This window comes from Scyliorhinus canicula, chromosome 12 (genome assembly GCF_902713615.1).
Source record: "Scyliorhinus canicula chromosome 12, sScyCan1.1, whole genome shotgun sequence".
Lineage (NCBI taxonomy): Eukaryota > Metazoa > Chordata > Chondrichthyes > Carcharhiniformes > Scyliorhinidae > Scyliorhinus > Scyliorhinus canicula.
Window position 1 is genome coordinate 46,753,056 of NC_052157.1, and position 21,159 is coordinate 46,774,214.

At 51.0% G+C, this 21,159-nt stretch overlaps 1 protein-coding gene across 1 annotated transcript in view; it reads right to left on the reverse strand.

Moving 5' to 3' along the window:
• The window catches only part of il16 (interleukin 16), a 167,604-nt gene that overhangs the window by 81,341 nt on the left and 65,104 nt on the right, over positions 1-21,159 (reverse strand). The window contains exons 8-12 of the mRNA XM_038812998.1: positions 19,960-20,074; positions 15,427-15,500; positions 13,969-14,194; positions 1,244-1,361; positions 126-258 (exon numbers count right to left, since the gene is read on the reverse strand). Coding sequence (XP_038668926.1) covers positions 126-258; positions 1,244-1,361; positions 13,969-14,194; positions 15,427-15,500; positions 19,960-20,074 — 666 coding nt within the window. The remainder of the gene's footprint in view (positions 1-125; positions 259-1,243; positions 1,362-13,968; positions 14,195-15,426; positions 15,501-19,959; positions 20,075-21,159) is intronic.

Below are 21,159 nucleotides of genomic sequence, written 5' to 3' on the forward strand. Positions count from 1 at the left end.
GTGCTCTTCCAGAGAGTCTGTGCAAACTTGATGGGCCAAATGGTCACCTTCTGCACTGTAGCAATTCTATAATTCTATTTTCTCTGGCAGCATCTAAATTAAATCTATCTTCCTTGTCTTCTTACCAGGGGATCAGGATGGCGACTGATCATCAGATCATTCGGTCCAGTCTTGCAATGCTGTAGAAGGGTGTAAACTTCATTCAGAGTCAGATTGTGGACATCGGTTGTATTAATTTTAAAAATCTGATCACCACACCTAAAATAAAAGATAAGATAAAAATGTAAGCTTTCAAATATTTAACTGAAAGATACATTTACATTCAGCCTTGTTTAAATTGAAAGTAGACTTATGAAATGTACAGCAAGCTAACAGGGCTGATGAGTGCCGATAAAGGTACATGCTGCCTTGTTATTCTCAGCAGGTTGTACTCGCCAAGAGCAGGATGTCACCCTAAAGATGCCGGGCCTGAGAGAGGAAATCGCATCCATGTCCCACCTTCACCTTCCAATGTGTTTCATGTCATGAAATCCATTAATCTGTGGAGATTGTAACATTTAAGGTACAGGTTGTTCCAATGCTTGTTACGTCGGTTCCTGCCTAGTAACAAGGGCAGGATATTCCGGGCCGACATAATAACAAGGGCAGGACACTCTGGGAGTGTTTTGATAGGTCCCCAGATCAGTTCAAGGATCAATGCAGAGCTCTTCCTGCGGCAGTCAGTTTGAGGCAGTCTGTCGGTCAACAGGGGTCACAAGGATAAAAGGGACAGATACAGATCCAGTTAAGTTAAATAAAATGCTGTGGGGAGTAATTCCCAGTGTCTTCCTGATCAATATTTATCCCTCAACCAAAAGCATTAAAAGAATGTTATCACATTGCAGTATATGGAATCGTCCTGTGTGAAAATTGGTTCCTGCAGCTCCTAAAGCAGCCACTACACTTCAAAAACACTTCATTGGTTGTATCACACTTTAACGTGTCTTGAATTTGTGAAAGTTGCTCCATAAATGCAAGTATTTCTTCCATTCTTGTAGTTGGTGATGCCAATTGGAGACCTAGGCAAAGAGATCAGAATGTTCACTTCTTGCCCCTATCGCACATCCAATCAGAAAGCAGCAGCCCTGCAATTGGCCACTCTGAGCTCCACACCTAATTGTCCAATCACTGATCCTGCCAAATGTGACTCTTGGGTCTGGAGAGGAAACAAGGAAAATTTACCAAGTATACCTCCGACTCTTACCGGAGTCTCCCATCGAGATGTGCCACAGATCCCGGAGAGAGAGTGTGGATATAAATGTCGGAAGGTTGTAGGGGTGTGTACACGCTACACAATCCAATTCCCAAACCAACACCATCCTCTGAGAAACAAAGAAACAGAAATGACGTGAGAGATGACACATTTCATTGTGAGCAACTGCAACAAATCCTGATTCCTGGTTTCCAGTTTATGAAGTGAAGTGGATTAGAATCATAGAATCCCTACAATGCGGAAGGAGGCTATTCAGTCCATCAAGTCTGCACCGACCCTTCAAAATAGCACCCTACCCATGTCCACTCTTCGATCCATCCCGCCCTATCCTTGTAACCTAACCTGCACTATAAGGGGCAATTTACCATGGTCAATCCACCTAACCCTTCATTTTTGGACTGTGGGAGGAAACAGGAGCACCCGGATGAAACTTACACAGACATGGGGAGAACGTACAAACTCCACATGACCAGTCACCCAAGGCCAGAACTGAACCCAGGTTCCTGGTGTATTGAGGCAGCACAAGTTGAAATTAGGTTTCAACCAACAGGGAACTTCAATAGAAACAGAAAATGCTGGAAAAACTCTGCAGATCTGGCACCATCTGTTGAAAGAGAAAAAAGTATTTTGAGTTCAATATGACTTTGGAACTTAAAGAAACGTGAATGTCAAAATTGAAGATTTACAGATAACAAATTTTTTTAAGTCACTTTGGCGAATGCGGGTTAATTAAGGAAAGCCAGCACAGATTTTTTTAAGGGCAAATCATAGAACTTATCATATAATTTACAGTGAAGAAGGAGGCCATTCGGCCCATCGAGTCTGCACCGGCTCTTGGAAAGAGCACCTTACCCAAGGTCAACACCTCCCCCTATCCCAATAACCTAGGAACCCTACCCAACACTAAGGGCAGTTTTGGACACTAAGGGCAATTTATCATGGCCAATCCACCTAAGCTGCACATCTTTGGACTGTGGGAGGAAACCGGAGCACCCGGAGGAAACCCACGCACACACGGGGAGGATGTGCAGACTCCGCACATACAGTGACCCAAGCCGGAATCAAACCTGGTACCCTGGAGCTGTGAAGCCATTGTGTTATCCACAATGCTACCGTGCTGCCCTACAATGCTACCGCGCTGCCCTACAATGCTACCGTGCTGTCCTTTCTTTTTCAATCAACTTGGTACACTCTTTGATGCGGTAACAGGAAGGGTCGGTAAGGGTAATGCTGTTGATATGGTGTATGTGGACGTTCAGAAGGCATTGGATACAGTGTCACATGACAGACTCGTGAGCAAAGATATAGCTCATGAAATAAAAGGGACAGTCGTAGTACAGCTGAGTGACAGGAGACTGAAAGTCATAGTTAATGGTTGTTTTTCAGGCTGGGAGAGGGTTTGTAGTGGAGTTCACCTGGGTCAGTGTTGGGACCACTGCTGTTCCTGATTTATATTAATGATGTAGAGCTCAGTGAACAGGGCAAAATATCAAAATTTGCAGATGATACAAAACTCAGAAGCATTGTGAACTGTGAGGAGGAAGAACATGGAGAGATAATAAAACAGTAGAATTGTAAAGGTGGTGCAGGAGAAGAGCGATCTGGGTATACATGTGCATAAATCATTGAAGTGGAGAGAGTGGTTAGAAAAGCATATGTTATCCTGGGCTTCATCAGGAGGGGCATAGAGGGCAAAAGCAAACTTGTACACAATACTAGTTGGGCCTCAGCTAGAGTGTTATGTCCATTTCTGGGTGAAGGCATCTGTGAGGATGCAGAAAAGATTCATGTGAATGGGTTCCAGGGATGAGGAACTTCAGTTACAGAGATAGATTGGAGACGATGGGAGTGTTCACCTTGGAGAAGAGGTCAAGGGGAGTATTGATAGAGTTGTTCAAAACCATGAGGGGTCTGCATAGCGCAGATATGGAGAAACTGTTCCCTTCGGCGAAAGGATCGTGGACCAGAGGGAACAGATTTAAGGTAATTGGCAAAAGAAGTAATGGCAACATGAGGAAATAGGCTTTTACGCAGCGTGTGGTTAGGGTCTGGAATGCGCTGCCTGAGAGGTGGTGGTGGCAAGTTCAATTGAGGCTTTCAAGACCGAATTGGATTGTTATCTGAAAAGGAAGAATGTGCAGGTCTATGGGGAGTAGGCGAAGGAGTGGCGTTCGGTAAATTACTCCAGCAGTGATCTGGTGCAGACATGATGGGCCGAATGGTCTTCTTCAGTGCTGTAAGGATTCTATGATGTTTTCTGTGATATCCAACCATTTCATACCAGTTGTAGGATCGGATTCTCCATCCAGCTGGACTTCTTTTCAATATAAAACCCCAGAATCCATGGGCCTAAACACTGCAAATGAACAGGCCAAAACGCAGCACACGGGGCAGCTGTGCTGCCATGGGTTCATAGAATCATAGAATTTACAGTGCAGAAGGAGGCCATTCGGCCCATCGAGTCTGCACCGGCCCTTACAAAGAGCACCCTACAGAAGTCCACATATCTACCCTATCCCCGTAACCCCGTAACCCAGTAATCCCCACTTACCCTTTTTGGACACTAAGGGCAATTTAGCATGGTCAATCCACCCAAACCGCACATCTTTGGACTGTGGGAGGAAATCGGAGCACCCGGAGGAAACCCACGCACACACGGGGAGAACGTGCAGATCCGCACAGTGACCGAGCCGGGAATCGAACCTGGGACCCCGGAGCTGTGAAGCAACTGTGCTAATCACTATGCTACCGTGCTGCCCCTAAAATAGTTCAAAATGTTCACTTCTTGGCCCTATCGCACATCCAATCAAAGAGCAGCAGCCCTGTAATTGGCCATTCTGAGCTCAACTAGGTATGGTGATGACATTGGCCTTAACAGGTTTGGGATTGCGGTCAACAAGGAGGGTCAGGAACGGTCAACCTGTTTTGTGGACCTGCAACTCTCGCCAGAAGGGCCAAACGTGTGGGGAGTTGTAATTTATCAGCCAGATAGGAAGGATACTGGGAGGATTTGAGGATAATTTAACGGTAACAACTGAATCTTGAGGGGGGTTTGAATTGAATTGAGTAAGGTTTTGGACGGCAATGGGGGGTTGTGCCCATAGTTTCTCATGATGTGGAGATGCCGGCGTTGGACTGGGGTGGGCACAATAAAAAGTCTTACAACACCAGGTTAAAGTCCAACAGGTTTATTTGGAATCATTAGCTTTCAGAGCACAGCCCCTTCATCAGGCGAGTTTGTTGGATTTTAACCTGGTGTAAGACTTCTTATTATGGCTTCTCAGCAGAGGCTTTTATTAGTAAGTCGTGGTTTATCCTGTTTATGGGAATCAAAGGTAACTCCGGTTCACCGGCCAAGGGTTGTGTGGCATCATTGCACTAGTTTAGAGTCCTAGTGTATTACCCCTTTGGTCCATCATCTCTGTGCTGACCATCAAGCACCTATCTGTTCTGATCCTATTTTCCAACACTTGGTCCATGGCCTTGTACGCTTTGGCATTTCAAGTGCTCATCTAAATATTTCTTCAGTGTTGTGGGGGTTCCCACCTCTGCCACCCTTTCAGGCAATGAGTTCCAGAGTGCCACCACCCTCTGGGTGAAAACGTTTTTCCTCACATCTCCTCTAAACCTCCTGCTCCTCACCTCAAATCTACGTCGCCTGGTATTGACCCCACTCAAGGGGAAAAGTTCCTTCCTATCCACCCAATCTATGCCCCATATAATTTTATACGCCTCAATCAGGTCCCCCCACTCAGCCTTCTCTGCTATGTCTGATGCATTAGAGCATTAGGAGGTTCTTTTTTGTAAATAAGCAAGTTTGTGGTTGAGCCTAAACCCTGTGGTGGTATAACTTTGTCCTTGATAAAATCTTTAAGTCAAGAGCTAACAGTAAAGGAAAACGGGAGGGTTCATCATTTCTATAACTGTTGCTTATTATTTATTACTTGCTCACTATTTGCTACAATCCAGGGTTAGATGACTTCTGTAGAGGGAAGGGAAAGAAAAGAACTTGCATTTATATAGGACCTTTCCTGACCTCAGTATATCCTAAAGTTATTTATAACCAAGTACTTTTCAAGTCCATTAATTCCTGAGGTAGGAGACGAGGCAGTCAGTTTGCACATAGCAAGGTCCTACAACAGCAACATGATTATAGTAACTGATGTGTTGGGTAGGCTGGGTCTATGTGGACTGCGTTTGATGCAGTGTAGAGAGAGACAGGCTTCCAACACTTGATGAGATGCAACATGATTTTATTGAACGTCCAACTATATTACATGCTTAACTGTGGGTTGACACTATGCTGACATGACCGGAGACCTGAGGCTAACCTGACCAGACTAACTGACTGCCACATGGTGTTTGTACTAGCTGCTGCTGACGAGCTCTGACTGTGTCAGAGGCTGGATCCCGAGAAAGTGGGAAAACTGGTGCCCTCTGGCTTTATAGTGGTTGTGTCCTGTCTGGTGATTGGCTGCTGTGTTCTGTGTGCTCACTGGTCATCCTGTGTGTCAATCACTGCCTGTCTGCACTCCATCATATACATGGATGTATATTATGACAGTAACGACAAGGGGAATCTGGCGGGTTCACAGGCTGACGGTTATTCAGCTTTACAGCGGCACATACATTGGGCCCAGTTACACATTACCGGGTCCTTACTCCTTCCTATTGGCTACTACAGAGGCCAACCTATTATACAAATGCTGGTTAATTCCCGGTCCAATCAAGCCCAGATGGATGAACCTCATGCATGTAAAATGCAGGTTAATACAGTGATAACCTGGCTTCCGGTTGCGGCTATGACCAGCTAAGTCGCACATTTGGCAGCTCCTGCGACAAAGGTGTTTAAGGGCCGATTGGAGGGCCCCGACGGTACTGGAAAGACGAATCCCGGTGGGGGAAGGCTCCCTGAGGAGAGTGAGACCAACTTTATGGTCGGTACTCGGAGTGGGGCGACAAAAAAAGCGGCAGCAGCTCCCCGAAAAAAGCGGGGGAAGAGGACCAAAATGGCGGCCGGTGGCGCACTAGAAGATTGGAGAAAATGGGCGGAGGAGCAGCAGGCCGCTCTCCTCCGGTGTTTTACGGAGCTGAAAGTGGAACTCTTAGAGTCTATGAACGCGACGACCACAAGGCTGATGGGGGCCCAGGCGACCCAAGAGGCGTCGATAAGAGAGCTGCAGCAGGAGATGACTGCAAGGGAGGAGGAGGCCACGGTCCTCGTGGGAAAGGTGGAGGTGCACGAGGCACTCCACCTGAAATGGCAGAGCCGCTTTGAGGAGCTGGACACTCGAATGAGGCGGAAGAACTTGAGGATCCTGGGCCTAGCAGAAGGCCTGGAGGGGCCTGATCTCCCGAAATATGTAGCGGAGATGCTGAGCTCCCTGATGGGAGAGGGGGCCGGTCCATCGCCCCTGGAGCTGGAAGAAGCATATCGGGTCATGGCTAGGCGGCCTAGGGCGAACGAGCCCCCGAGGGCGGTGCTGATGCGATTCCAGCGTTTCTGTGATCGGGAGAAAGTGCTGAGGTGGGCCAAGAGGGAGAAAAGCAGCAAATGGGAGAATTCGACGGTGCGGATATATCAGGACTGGAGTGCGGAGGTGGCAAAGCGGCGGGCCCGGTTTAACCGGACGAAGGCGGTGCTGCACGCAAAGAGGATCAAGTTCGGAATGCTGCAGCCAGCGCGCTTGTGGGTCACCTACAAGGACCAGCACCATTACTTTGAGACCCCAGAGGAGGCATGGACTTTTGTTCGGGAGGAAAAGCTGGACCTGAACTAGAACTTGGGAACGCCGGCGGTCGAGGCCGCCCGAGTACCCTTGACTGATCAAGTGGCCCATGTCTTTCTTAGGCCAGGTCGGAACTTGGTTAAAGTTGATGGATCGTTTGGTTTCTTTGAAACTTGTGTTATGGGGGGTTTCTTTGTTCCTTTTTGTGTGTCTCTTCCCGTTGCCAACTTCCCTTAATTATTGTTGTTGTAGGGGGGGCTTTTTTACTGTTTTTTGATCTGTTCTTTAAGGGTTATGGTTACTGTTCTGTTCGATGGAGGGTGATGGTTAAATACGTTATTATTGGGTAGTTATTTAGTTATGCAGGCATAGTTATGTATTTATGTATTTATTTGAGATTTGTTATTTATATTGTTATATTGTTAAGTTGGGGAGGCGGGACGGGGGGGGTGCAAGTTGGTTATGCGTGTTTTCTTTTTCTCTTTTTTCTTCCTCTCGTTTTAAGGGGGCTTTTTTTATGGGCTTGGATGGGGACGGGGGTGGAATTGAAGATGGCGGGGTAGGGTGTGGCCGGGCGAAAGCGCGGGCTTTCCCCTGTTTCCCGCGCGCGGGACGGAGGAAGGGGGAGGAGAGAAGAGTGGGGTGTGGCCAGCAATGGCGGCTTTTCCCGCGCTGAAGCGGGGTCAGAGATGGCAAGGGGGGGGAGGCCCCTCCCCCCCCACATCGGGAGGAGTCGGAGTGTGGCAGGGGCAGCCGGGTCAGCGAAAACCAGCTGACTCTCGGGAGTACGATGGTGGATACACCGCGGCTAGGAGGGGTCCTAGCCAGGGGGGGGGGGGGGGGAAGGGGGGTTAGGGGGGGATACCGGGTTGCTGCTGGAAAGGCCGAGGACGAGAAGGGAAGAACGGGAGGAGAGAGGGGGGGGGGGCCATCGCCATGGGGAACGGGTCAGAAGGGGAGGGTCGACCCGGGGCGAACAGGGGACAGGACATGGCTAATAGACAGGGGAAAGGGACGGGTCGCTCCGCGACCCGGTTGATTACTTGGAACGTGAGGGGGCTGAATGGGCCGGTCAAGAGATCAAGGGTTTTTTCACACCTAAAGGGACTGCAGGCGGATGTGGCAATGTTGCAGGAGACTCACTTGAGAGTAGTAGACCAGGTACGCCTGAGAAGGGGGTGGGTGGGACAGGTGTTCCACTCAGGCTTGGACGCAAAGAACCGGGGGGTGGCGATTTTGGTGGGAAAGAGGGTGTCGTTCGTGGCGGCGCAGGTGGTAGCAGATAAGGAGGGTAGGTACGTGATGGTGAAGGGTAGGCTGCAGGGAGAGAATGTGGTGCTGGTGAATGTGTATGCCCCGAATTGGGATGATGCGGGTTTTATGAGGCGCCTGTTGGGCCTCATTCCGGGTCTGGAGGCAGGGGGCCTGATCATGGGGGGGGACTTCAATACAGTGCTCGACCCTGGGCTGGACAGATCGATTTCCAGGACGAATAGGAGGCCGGCAGCGGCAGAGGTGCTAAGGGGGTTCATGGAGCAGATGGGGGGGGGTAGACCCTTGGAGATTTGGCAGGCCAAGGGCGAGGGAGTATTCTTTTTTCTCCCACGTCCACAGGGTGTACTCCAGAATAGACTTTTTTGTACTGAGCAGGGGGCTGATTTCGAGAGTGCAGGACACGGAGTACTCGGCCATTGCGATTTCGGACCATGCACCACACTGGGTAGAGGTAGAACTGGGGGAAGCACGGGACCAGCGCCCGTTGTGGCGCCTGGATGTGGGGCTGCTGGCGGACGATGAGGTGTGCGGAAGGGTCCGGAAGGGCATTGAGAGATATCTGGGCACGAACGACACGGGCGAGGTGAAGGTGGGGGTAGTCTGGGAGGCCCTGAAAGCAGTGATCAGAGGAGAGCTGATCTCCATAAGGGCACACAGAGAAAGGAAGGAGAGGCAGGAGAGGGAGAGACTGGTGGGGGAACTTATAGAAGTGGACAGGAGATATGCGGAGACACCAGAGGAGGGGCTGTTGAGGGAGCGGCGCAGTTTACAGGCCCAGTTTGACCTACTGACCACTAGGAAGGCGGAGACGCAATGGAGAAGGGCACAGGGCGCGGTCTATGAGTACGGGGAAAAGGCGAGCAGGATGCTAGCACACCAGCTGCGCAAGCGAGATGCAGCCAGAGAGATTGGGGGAGTGAGAGAGAAGGGAGGGGAACGTAGTGCAGAAGGGGCAAGAGGTGAACGGGGTCTTCAGGGATTTCTACAGGGAATTGTACCGGTCTGAGCCGCCCAGGAGGAGGGGGGGAATGGAGAACTTCCTCGATAGATTGAGGTTCCCAAAGGTCCAGGAGGAACGGGTGGAGGGGCTGGGGGCGCCGATAGAGCTGCAGGAGCTAGTTAAAGGGATAGGCCAGATGCAGGCGGGGAAGGCGCCGGGGCCGGATGGGTTCCCGGTGGAATTTTATAAGAAGTATGTGGACTTGGTGGGTCCAGTGCTGGTGCGAGCCTTCAATGAGGCGCGAGAGGGGGGGGTTCTGCCCCCGACAATGTCACAGGCCCTGATCTCCTTGATCCTGAAGCGGGACAAAGACCCTGTACAGTGCGGGTCCTACAGGCCTATCTCCCTCTTGAATGTAGATGCCAAACTGTTGGCAAAGGTCCTGGCAACCAGAATAGAGGATTGTGTGCCAGGGGTAATCCATGAGGACCAGACGGGGTTCGTAAAGGGACGACAACTTAACACAAATGTCCGGAGACTGTTGAATGTGATTATGATGCCAGCAGTGGAGGGGGAGGCTGAGATAGTGGTAGCACTGGATGCGGAGAAGGCATTCGATAGGGTGGAGTGGGAATACCTGTGGGAGACGCTGGAACGGTTTGGGTTTGGGGAGGGATTTATCAAGTGGGTGAAGCTGCTGTATTCGGCCCCGATGGCGAGTGTGGTTACAAACGGGAGGAGGTCAGAGTATTTTGGGCTCCATCGAGGTACCAGGCAGGGATGCCCCCTATCCCCCTTACTATTTGCATTAGCGATCGAACCGTTGGCGATGGCACTGAGGGGTTCAGGGGGGTGGAGAGGACTGACAAGGGGAGGGGAGGAACATCGGGTATCACTCTATGCGGATGATTTGTTGTTATATGTGGCGGACCCGGAAGGGGGAATGCCGGAGGTAATGGAAATACTTGCGGAGTTTGGGGATTTTTCGGGATATAAATTAAATGTGGGTAAAAGTGAGGTCTTTGTGATACACCCGGGAGATCAGGGGGAGGGAATTGGGCGGCTCCCCTTTAAGAGAGCAGTAAAGAGCTTCAGGTACTTGGGTGTGCAGGTGGCAAGGAACTGGGGGACCCTCCATAAGCTGAACTTTTCAAGGCTGGTGGAGCAGATGGAGGAGGAGTTTAAGAGGTGGGACATGGTACCGCTGTCGCTAGCAGGGAGGGTGCAGTCAGTCAAAATGACGGTCCTCCCGAGGTTCTTGTTTCTGTTCCAGTGCTTGCCCATCTTTCTCCCCAGGGCCTTCTTCAAGAAGGTTACTAGCAGCATTATGGGCTATGTGTGGGCACATGGCACCCCTAGAGTGAGAAGGATTTTCTTGGAACGGAGTAGGGACAGTGGAGGATTAGCGCTACCCAATCTTTCCGGATACTACTGGGCGGCGAACGCATCGATGGTGCGCAAGTGGGTGATGGAGGGGGAGGGGGCAGCTTGGAAACGTATGGAGAGGGCGTCCTGCGGCAATACAAGCCTGGGGGCGCTAGTAACGGCACCATGGCCGCTCCCCCCCACAAGGTATACCACGAGTCCGGTAGTGGCGGCCACCCTTAAAATCTGGGGGCAGTGGAGGCGACACAGGGGGGAAGTGGGGGGTCTGATGGCGGCGCCACTGAGAGGGAACCACAGATTTGTCCCGGGGAACACTGGCGGGGGATTCCAGAGCTGGCACAGGGCGGGCATCAGGCAACTGAGGGACATGTTCATAGAGGGGAGGTTTGCGAGCCTGGGAGAGCTGGAGGAGAAATTTGAGCTCCCCCCGGGGAACACGTTTAGATACCTGCAGGTGAAGGCATTTGCCAGACGACAGGTGGAAGGATTTCCCTTGCTTCCGATAGAGGGGTGAGTGATAGGGTGCTGTCAGGGGTCTGGGTCGGAGAAGGGAAGGTCTCGGACATCTACAAAATAATGCAGGAGGTGGAGGAGGTATCGATAGAGGAGCTGAAAGACAAGTGGGAAGCGGAGCTGGGAGAGCAGATAGAAGATGGGACATGGGCGGATGCCTTAGAGAGGGTCAATTCGTCGTCGTCGTGCGCAAGGTTGGGCCTCATCCAATTTAAGGTGCTGCACAGAGCCCATATGACGGGGACTAGGATGAGTCGGTTCTTCGGGGGTGAGGACAGGTGTGTTAGGTGTTCGGGAAGCCCTGCGAACCATGTACATATGTTCTGGATGTGCCCGGCACTGGAAGAGTTCTGGGAGGGGGTGGCGGGGACGGTATCGAGAGTGGTGGGAACCAGGGTCAAACCAGGGTGGGGGCTAGCGATTTTTGGGGTTGGGGTGGAGCCAGGAGTACAGGAGGCAGGGGAGGCCGGAATATTGGCCTTTGCGTCCTTGGTAGCTCGGAGAAGGATCTTGATTCAGTGGAGGGACACAAGGCCACCAAGTGTTAACACCTGGTTAAATGACATGGCAAGCTTCATCCAATTGGAAAGAATCAAATTCGCCCTGAGAGGGTCGGTACAGGGGTTCTTCCGGCGGTGGCAGCCCTTCCTTGACTTTCTGGATCAGAGATAGGAACTGGAGGCCAAACAGCAGCAACCCGGGGAGAAAGGGGGGGGGGGGAAGGGAGGGGGGGGGATAGCAACGAAGGGAGCACGTCAGCGGGGGGTCGCGGGCAATGACTGCCCGAGGCCATCGGCAGAAAGGGAGAAACGGTTTGGTTGCTAGACTGGTAGCGCGGGGGGGGGGGGGGGGGGGGGGGGGAGGGTGGGGGGGGTGCGCGCGGGGGAGGGCGTGGGGAGGATTTTCCAGGGGGGATTTGTTGTGTTATAATTTAAAATGTAGTAGGGGTAAATGTTTGTATCGAAAAATTTCAATAAAAATTATTTAAAAAAAAAAAAATACAGTGATAACCTGTGTTTAGTGACATTGACGGAGGAATAAATATTGGCCAGGACAATGGGAGTGAACTCCCCCTGTTCCCTTTTGAATTGAGAGAGAGCTGATGGGACCTCGATTTAGCTTCTCACCTGAAAGATGGTGTCTCCGATAGTGCAGCAATCCTTCAGTATTTCCCTGATACCTCAGCCTGGAAGTTAGCTTGGAGTGCGATTGCTGGATGAAGGTAAAGTTGCGTCATCCTGGTGTGTATAGCCTCATGAGATGGCTGGGCTGCTCAATGTATTTCTGGATCTGATTTAACACATTTTTGTGTATATTTAAGGATCTGGGTGTCTCGGAGTCTATGTCCACATTTTTGGATTGTATATATATTATGGGCGCAATTTAATGGCCTCGCCGTGCCTGATTTGGTGATGCGATGAGGCCTTGTAATCTTGCGAGAGTCCACTCATGAGATTCGCGACGCTCGAAATGTCTCGTGAGATTTAACGGAATCTCGCAAGATGCGGTGATCTGGATCTTGTCTTCGCTGGGCAAGGTACAAATTGACATATTTAAGTGCGCCATTTGGCTAATTTAAATATGTCTGCTCTAAATTATCATGGGGCCCGGGAACTGAAGGTCTTGCCGGGGAGACCTCACCATGGCCTCTTTTAGCACAGGTTTCCACAAATGTGAAGCGGGCATAATGGCACCAGGGGGGTCTCCCAGGCCATTAGAGACCATTGGGTGGTCGTGCTCTGGGCAGGGTCATACCCTTGCACTGTGCTGACACCCAGGCACCTTGACACTGCTATCCTGGCTCTGCCAGGGTGCCCAGGTAGCACTGCCAGATGGGCAAGGGCACTCCCAGGGTGCCAGGCTGACAGTGCCAAGGTGCCTGGTTGGCCGTGCCAGGGATCGGGCCCGGGGTGTCTTGCCCTGAAGAGGTTGGGTGAAGGAGGTGCTCGAGGACCCCATAAGAGGTAAGTTGGGTACAGAGGGGGAGGGGGGTTCCAGATGCTGAGAGGGCCGAACGATCGGGGCGGCATTTAAAAATGGCGCCCGATCTGCGAATACTCTTCCTGCACTGGCGAACCGAGCTCGTCAGTGAAGAAAATGATGTATGTGCGATCTTGGACGGGCCTTCCTTGCTTCGGCCAAAAATACTGGCAAAGTGCCGTTAAATAGCGGGGCTAAACGCGATCAAACAACACTCTTTTTCCCCCGTTAAATTGTGCCCTTTATATCCAGGGATTTATATGTGTTTTTAAAAGATTTGTGTGCGTGTTAAGGGATAACCTTACTGTGCTCCTGGCGCACACTGCTATTAGATGCGTATAACCATTAGAATTACTCTAATTCCTGTTCATATTCTCCTTGAGAGAAGATGTGTTCTTGACAAAATTACTCCAGAGGGTGCCATATAAAGAATAGTGTGCAAACAAGAGGAGAAATTAAATACAGGTGCTAACAGGCAGAACAGAATTTTAATTTGCCTCAGTTCTCAGCAATGCTGCTTATGCATTGTCCTTCGCTATTTGCCACGAGAAAGATAAGCATTCTCCCTGAAATTATTGTATACAACAGAATAGCTCTCTGGACCATTTCAGAGGGCAATAAGTGTTGATCATGAGGCATGGGCCTGGCATCGTGTGGACACCAGTATGGGTCAGGAAGCGGGGGAGGGGGGGGGGGGGTTCCTTTAATGGGCATGTTGGCTTTTGATGACAATGTGGCCGTTTTCACAGTCGATGTTTTCTGCTGCCACACAGATTTCTTGAGTTGGATTTCACCATTTGTCACCACCTCTGGATGGCTAATCGACCACTGAATCAGGCAGCCAATGGCTAACTCCGGGTTTGGTTGGCTCATAATCGATTTCCTTTACTTACCCTTGAACAGGGTGACTTCCATGATGATTCGGTCGTTGGGATGTGGTGCCTTTTGTAGAAAGAGCATGTTATCCAGCTCCGAACTTGAACAGCTGCCTCGAACAAGGTGAGTGGTGGAGCTGGTCGACCAGGAGCGACTCAGAGATGCTGCTGGCTGCCCATGAGTGACGCTGGGACCCCGGAGACAAGTCCGGACTGTTAATGTGAGCACACCTTTCCTCACTTGCTGCAATAAAAAAACAAAATGAAAGCACAGATTTGTTTTTAGAGACGGTTAATTAATAGGCTGAAATTTCACACCACAAATCCTTTGACAAGGGAGACTGATAAAGAAGATGCAAGCACATGGGATCCAGGGTAACTTTGCGAGTTGGGTCTCAAACTGGCTTAGTGGCAGAAGGCGATGGTAGAAAGTTGTTTGTGTGACTGGAGGCCAGTATCCAGTGGCCTACCACAGGGATCAGTACTGGGTCCCTTATAGTTTGTGACATATAAAAATGATACAGATGAGAATGTTAGGGGGGAATGATTAGTAAGTTTGTAGATGGCACAAAGATTGGCAGGGTGTTTAATAGTGAGGAAGAAGGCCTTAGGTTGCAGGAAGGCATAGTCGGGTTGGTAAGATGGGCAGATCAGTGGCAGATGGAATTTAACCCTGAAAAATGAGAGGTGATGCACTTTGGAAGGAGTAACAAGACAAGGGAGTACTCTATGAATGGCAGGACACTAGGAAGCTCAGAGGAACAGAGGGATCTCGAGGTGTTTGTCCACAGATCCCTGAAGGTGGCAAGACAGGTTAATAGGATAGTTAAAAAGGCATATGGGAAACCTGCCTTTATCAGTTGTGGCACAGATTATAAGAGCAAGGTGGTTATGTTGGAGCCATACAAAACGTGGGTTAGGCCATAGCTGGAGTCCTGTGTGCAGTTCTGGTCACCTCACTATAGAAAAGGTGTGATTGCACTGGAGAGGGTGCAGAGGAGATTCACCAGGATGTTGCCTGGGATGGAGCACTTGAGTTATGAAGAGAGGCTAGAAAGGCTCGGGTTGTTTTCTTTAGAGCAGAAAAGACAGAGGGGACCTGACTGAGGTGTACAGGATTATGAGGGGTATGGACAGGATGGATAGGAAACAATTGTTCCCCTCAGTTGAAGGGTCAATAACAAGGAGGCATAATTTTAACGTGAAAGGCAGGAGGTTTAAAGGGATTTTGAGGAAAACAATTTTCACCCAGAGGGCAGTGGGAGTCTGGAATACACTGCCTGGAAGGGGAGTAGAGGTGGGAAACCTCACAGCCATTAAAAGGTTTGTGGTTGAGCACTTCAAATGTCACAACATTCAAGGCTATGGGCCAAGTGCTGGAAAGTGGGATCTAGTTTTGTCAGTGGAGACTCGATGGGCTGAAGGGCCTCTGCTGTCTTGTATGACTTTATGACTCTATGAAATAGACAGACCAACCTTAAATATTTGTACCGCTTCATCATGGGTTAAGTCATTCATCGACACTCCATTCACCTCAAGTATTTCATCTCCTACAAAGTGAGAGGTTGACAGGATGAATATGTTGATCTAAATATTCAAACGTCAAGCATCGTTGTTACTAACGTTGGTTCAACTTTCCAATTGTTTCAGAGGGGGAAGAGTGTCAGACTCAGGCTGCACATCTCAAAGTGTCAATGAACTTACAAAGAGAAAGAAAGGCAGATGGACTTTCTGAACAGTTTAACCTGATTTCCCTGATTGCTCAGACCTGTGCATTTCCAAGAATCTGCCAATCTACAGAAAGCTGCCTCAACAATTTGTTTGTGACCGACATGGAATGTCTTCATTTCCTGACTGCTTTCTATCCAATGATCTTAAAGGAACAGAATAGGTGAACCACAGTCTGTTCAGCAGCTAGGAAATCACAATTGTGTCCCTGAGTCCAGGTTATTGAAACTGTTCACCACCCACCCATCGCACTACTTAACCACCGACCCATCACACTGCCTAACATCCCCAACCAATCGCACTGCCTAACACCCCCCCCCCCACCTATCGCACTGCCTAACCCACCCCCCCACCAATCACACTACCTAACCCCCCCCCCCCCCCCGACACCCATCACACTGCCTCACCCCGGACTCATCACACTGCCTAACTCCCTAACCCATCACACTGCCTAACCCCCCACCCATCACACTGCCTAACATCACGCCCAGCACACTGCCTAACCCCCCACCCATCGCACTGCCTCACCCCTGGACACATCACACTGCCTAACCCCCCACCCATCACACTGCCTAACTCCCTAACCCATCACACTGCCTAATCCCCCACCCATCGCACTGCCTCAACCCCCACCCATCGCACTGCCTAACCCACCAACCCATCGCACTGCCTAACCCCCCACCCATCACACTGCCTCACCCCTGGACACATCACACTGCCTAACCCCCCACCCATCACACTGCCTAACTCCCTAACCCATCACACTGCCTAATCCCCCACCCATCGCACTGCCTCAACCCCCACCCATCGCACTGCCTAACTCCCCAACCCATCGCACTGCCTAACCCCCCCACCCATCGCACTGCCTAACCTCCCGCCCATCGCACTGCCTAACCCCCCACCCATCGCACTGCCTCACCCCTGGACCCATCACACTGCCTAACCCTCCAACCCATCACACTGCCTCACCCCCCAACACATCACACTGCCTAATCCCCCACCCATCGCACTGCCTAACCCACCAACCCATCGCACTGCCTAACCCCCCACCCATCGCACTGCCTCACCACTGGACCCATCACACTGCCTAACCCCCCACCCATCGCACTGCCTAACCCCCCACCCATCGTACTGCCTAACCCCCCACCCATCACACTGCCTAACCCCCCACCCATCGCACTGCCTAACCCCCCACCAATCGCACTGCCTAACCCCCCAACCCATCACACTGCCTAACTCCCTACCCCATCACACTGCCTAACCCCCCCACCCATCGCACTGCCTAACCCCCCAACCCATCGCACTGCCTAACCCCCCACCCATCGCACTGCCTAACTCCCTAACCCATCACACTGCCTAACCCCCCAACCCATCACACTGCCTAACCCCCCACCCATCGCACTGCCTAACCCCCCACCCATCGCACTGCCTAACCCCCCACCCATCACACTGCCTAACTCCCTACCCCATCACACTGCCTAACCCCCCCACCCATCGCACTGCCTAACCCCCCAACCCATCGCACTGCCTAACCCCCCACCCATCGCACTGCCTAACTCCCTAACCCATCACACTGCCTAACTCCCTAACCCATCACACTGCCTAACCCCTCACCCATCGCACTGCCTAACCCCCCACTCATTGCACTGCCTAACCCCCCACCCATCGCACTGCCTCACCCCGGACCCATCACACTGCCTAACCCCCCAACCCATCACACTGCCTAACCCCCAACCCATCGCACTGCCTAACCCCCAACCCATCACACTGCCTAACCCACCACCCATCGCACTGCCTAACCCCCAACTCATCGCACTGCCTAACTCCCTACCCATCATACTGCCTAACCCCCCCACCCATCACACTGCCTAACCCCCCACCCATCACACTGCCTAACCCCCCACCCATCGCACTGCCTAACCCACCAACCCATCACACTGCCTAACCCCCCAACCCATCGCACTGCCTAACCCCCCACCCATCGCACTGCCTAACCCCCAACCCATCGCACTGCCTAACCCACCAACCCATCACACTGCCTAACCCCCCAACCCATCGCACTGCCTAACCCCCCACCCATCGCACTGCCTAACCCACCAACCCATCACACTGCCTAACCCACCAACCCATCGCACTGCCTAACCCCCAACTCATCGCACTGCCTAACCTCCCGCCCATTGCACTGCCTCACCCACCAACCCATCGCACTGCCTAACTCCCCAACCCATCGTACTGCCTAACTCCCCAACCCATTGCACTGCCTAACTCTCTAACCCATCGCACTGCCTAACCCCCCAACCCATCACACTGCCTAACCCCCGACCCATCATACTGCCTAACCCCCCACCCATCACACTGCCTAACCCCCCACCCATCACACTGCCTAACCCCCCACCCATCGCACTGCCTAACCCACCAACCCATCACACTGCCTAACCCACCAACCCATCGCACTGCCTAACCCCCAACTCATCGCACTGCCTAACCTCCCGCCCATTGCACTGCCTCACCCACCAACCCATCGCACTGCCTAACTCCCCAACCCATCGTACTGCCTAACTCCCCAACCCATTGCACTGCCTAACTCTCTAACCCATCGCACTGCCTAACCCACCAACCCATCACACTGCCTAACCCCCCACCCATTGCACTGCCTAACCCCCCACCCATCGTACTGCCTAACTCCCCAACCCATTGCACTGCCTAACTCTCTAACCCATCGCACTGCCTAACCCACCAACCCATCGCACTGCCTAACCCCCCAACCCATCGCGCTGCCTAACCCCCCACCCATTGCACTGCCTAACCCCCCACCCATCGCACTGCCTAACCTCCCGCCCATTGCACTGCCTCACCCACCAACCCATCACACTGCCTAACCCCCCAACCCATCATACTGCCTAACCTCCCGCCCATTGCACTGCCTAACCTCCCGCCCATTGCACTGCCTAACCCCCCCACCCATCGCACTGCCTAACCTCCCACCCATCGCACTGCCTAACCCCCCACCCATCGCATTGCCTAACCTCCCGCCCATTGCACTGCCTAACCCCCCACCCATTGCACTATCTAACCTCCCGCCCATTGTACTGCCTAACCCCTCACCCATCGCACTGCCTAACCCCCAACCCATCGTACTGCCTAACCCCCCACCCATCGCACTGCCTAACCCCCCAACCCATCGCACTGCCTAACCCCCCACCCATCGCACTGCCTAACCCCCCACCCATTGCACTGCCTAACCTCCCACCCATCACACTGCCTCACCCCCCAACCCATCGCACTGCCTAACCCCCTACCCATCGCACTGCCTAACTCCCCACCCATTGCACTGCCTAACCCCCCAACCCATCGCACTGCCTAACCCCCCACCCATTGCACTGCCTAACCCTCCAACCCATCGCACTGCCTCACCCCCCAACCCATCACACTGCCTAACCCCCCAACCCATCACACAGCCGATGCAAACGCGTAGTCATTGATGTTTTGCCGTACCTTCACTGCGATTGGCAGATACAATTTGGGTTACCAACTCTGGTTGGCCATATTCCTAGAGGTGTCATCACATGACTTCTTGCCTCCAGCCAAACCACCCCCATCTCTTGCTATTGGTTGTCGGATGTGTCGGTTCCTGGAAAACTCTTCTTTCACAAACCAAATAGTAAAAGTGTAGAATCTTCATTACCTGATTGAATGATCCTTGCCTAGCAGTAAAATGGGCAGTTTACCAGCCTCCAATATTTTCCCACCATTTTTCCTAACTGGTAGACAAAAGCATACCTTCTGTCTTGTCAGACTCAAGTCCTATGGGAAACTGCAAAACTACAGACCAACCTGGCTTCTCCCATTAATCAAATCATCTTTATCCCACTAAGATGTCACATGACCTGCTTAGCTAGGACTAAATACAACCCCTCATAAATTATCTTTTCTCCAGGGAATCTCCAGCAATCATAACAATGTTCCATTCGGCCTTCATATGTAAACAGGTAAGTGGTTAGAATAAATCATGACCTCATCTTTTATGACTTCTTAGTTGCAGCAATAGCAGACACACAGTCTGGATACCTTAACCTAGGTTTTTTAATAATATCTCTGTGACAAATATTTACCTTAACTCAGGCTTTTAATAATATTGCTGCCACAAATATAAAATATAATATATACTAAATCCTTACATTCATCTTAATAGAAATGCTGAACTGATAGTTTTGCAATAATGTTCTTTGTTTCGGTGCATGCACAAAAGCCATGAAAACCAATGCAGTTGAGTTTACAAACCTTCCCTCAGCCGGCCATCAGCAGCAGCAGCTCCGTCAGGGTATATTGTCTTTACAAAGATTCCCATTGGTCCATAAACACTGTCCCTTCCTCCAACCACACTGAATCCCAGACCCTGGAATAATGATCGTTATCACATTTCTCAGTCAGTAAACTTTGCTCAGAAATGATCGATAATAATATTAACATTCTTCGAGCTCCTTGTCACGTTTAAATACCTCAAAGGCAGTCACACAATAAATTAGCGTGAAACATTTTTGTCAAGGAGTGGAGATTGAACATTTTTATTTTACAGGTACAAAAACAGGCGCAACGGGAACCAACTTGGGGTCTAATGTCCTGTACCCCAGGGACACCTGAAAAATGTGAAGTGTCAGCTGTGGTTCAGTTTGTACCAACTCTAACTCACTACATTCTAGGCACAGAATCCAGGTAGAAACTCTTGTGCAGTACTTGAAGGATTGCTGCTGTCTTTTGAGTGAGATTTTAAGCCAAAACCCTATTTTCCTGCTTGGGTAGATGTAAGGACCCCATGGCACCTTTGCGTAGAGGAGCTGGGGAGTAATGCCCTGGAGTCTTGGCCAAGATTTATCCCTCAATCAACATTTAAAAAAACAGGTTATCAGGCCATTGCCTCGCTGCTGTTCATTGTGTGCAAAGTGGCTGCTGTGTTTCCTATATTATCATAGCAACTACATTTCAATAAGTACTTCACTGGCTGTAAAACACTTTTTTTTACAGCCAGCAGATGTCTCAACCACGATACAAATGTCAGCCTTTCTTTCTTTTAAAAATAGGATTCCCAAGCCAGCTGTTAGGTTGCCCACGTAAAAGAGGAAAGAGCACATGCTAACAAGGGGCCTAAGCCTGCGGGACGTGAGTGGAGCAGGCTTTTTGAGCCTACTCAAGCTTCCCAAGTGTGGGTTTTGCCTAGCAAGTGGCCAACACTGAAAAGAGTGGTACTTTAAAAAAAATTTCACATGGAGTGAAGAAGGACTGGAATTCTTCTTCTGGCTCCATGACTATCCTGATGCCCACATTATAGCCGCAATTTACCAATCCCTCCCGCTCCCCTCCACCTTCCAGAACTTACTTGGGTTCCGCTGCTGATAGTGAGGCAAGTGGCCTGAAATAGGGTTTCCAAGGTGGTTGAGCTGCCTCTGTGGAGATGCCCATCCAAAATGCCAAATTGAGGCCTGA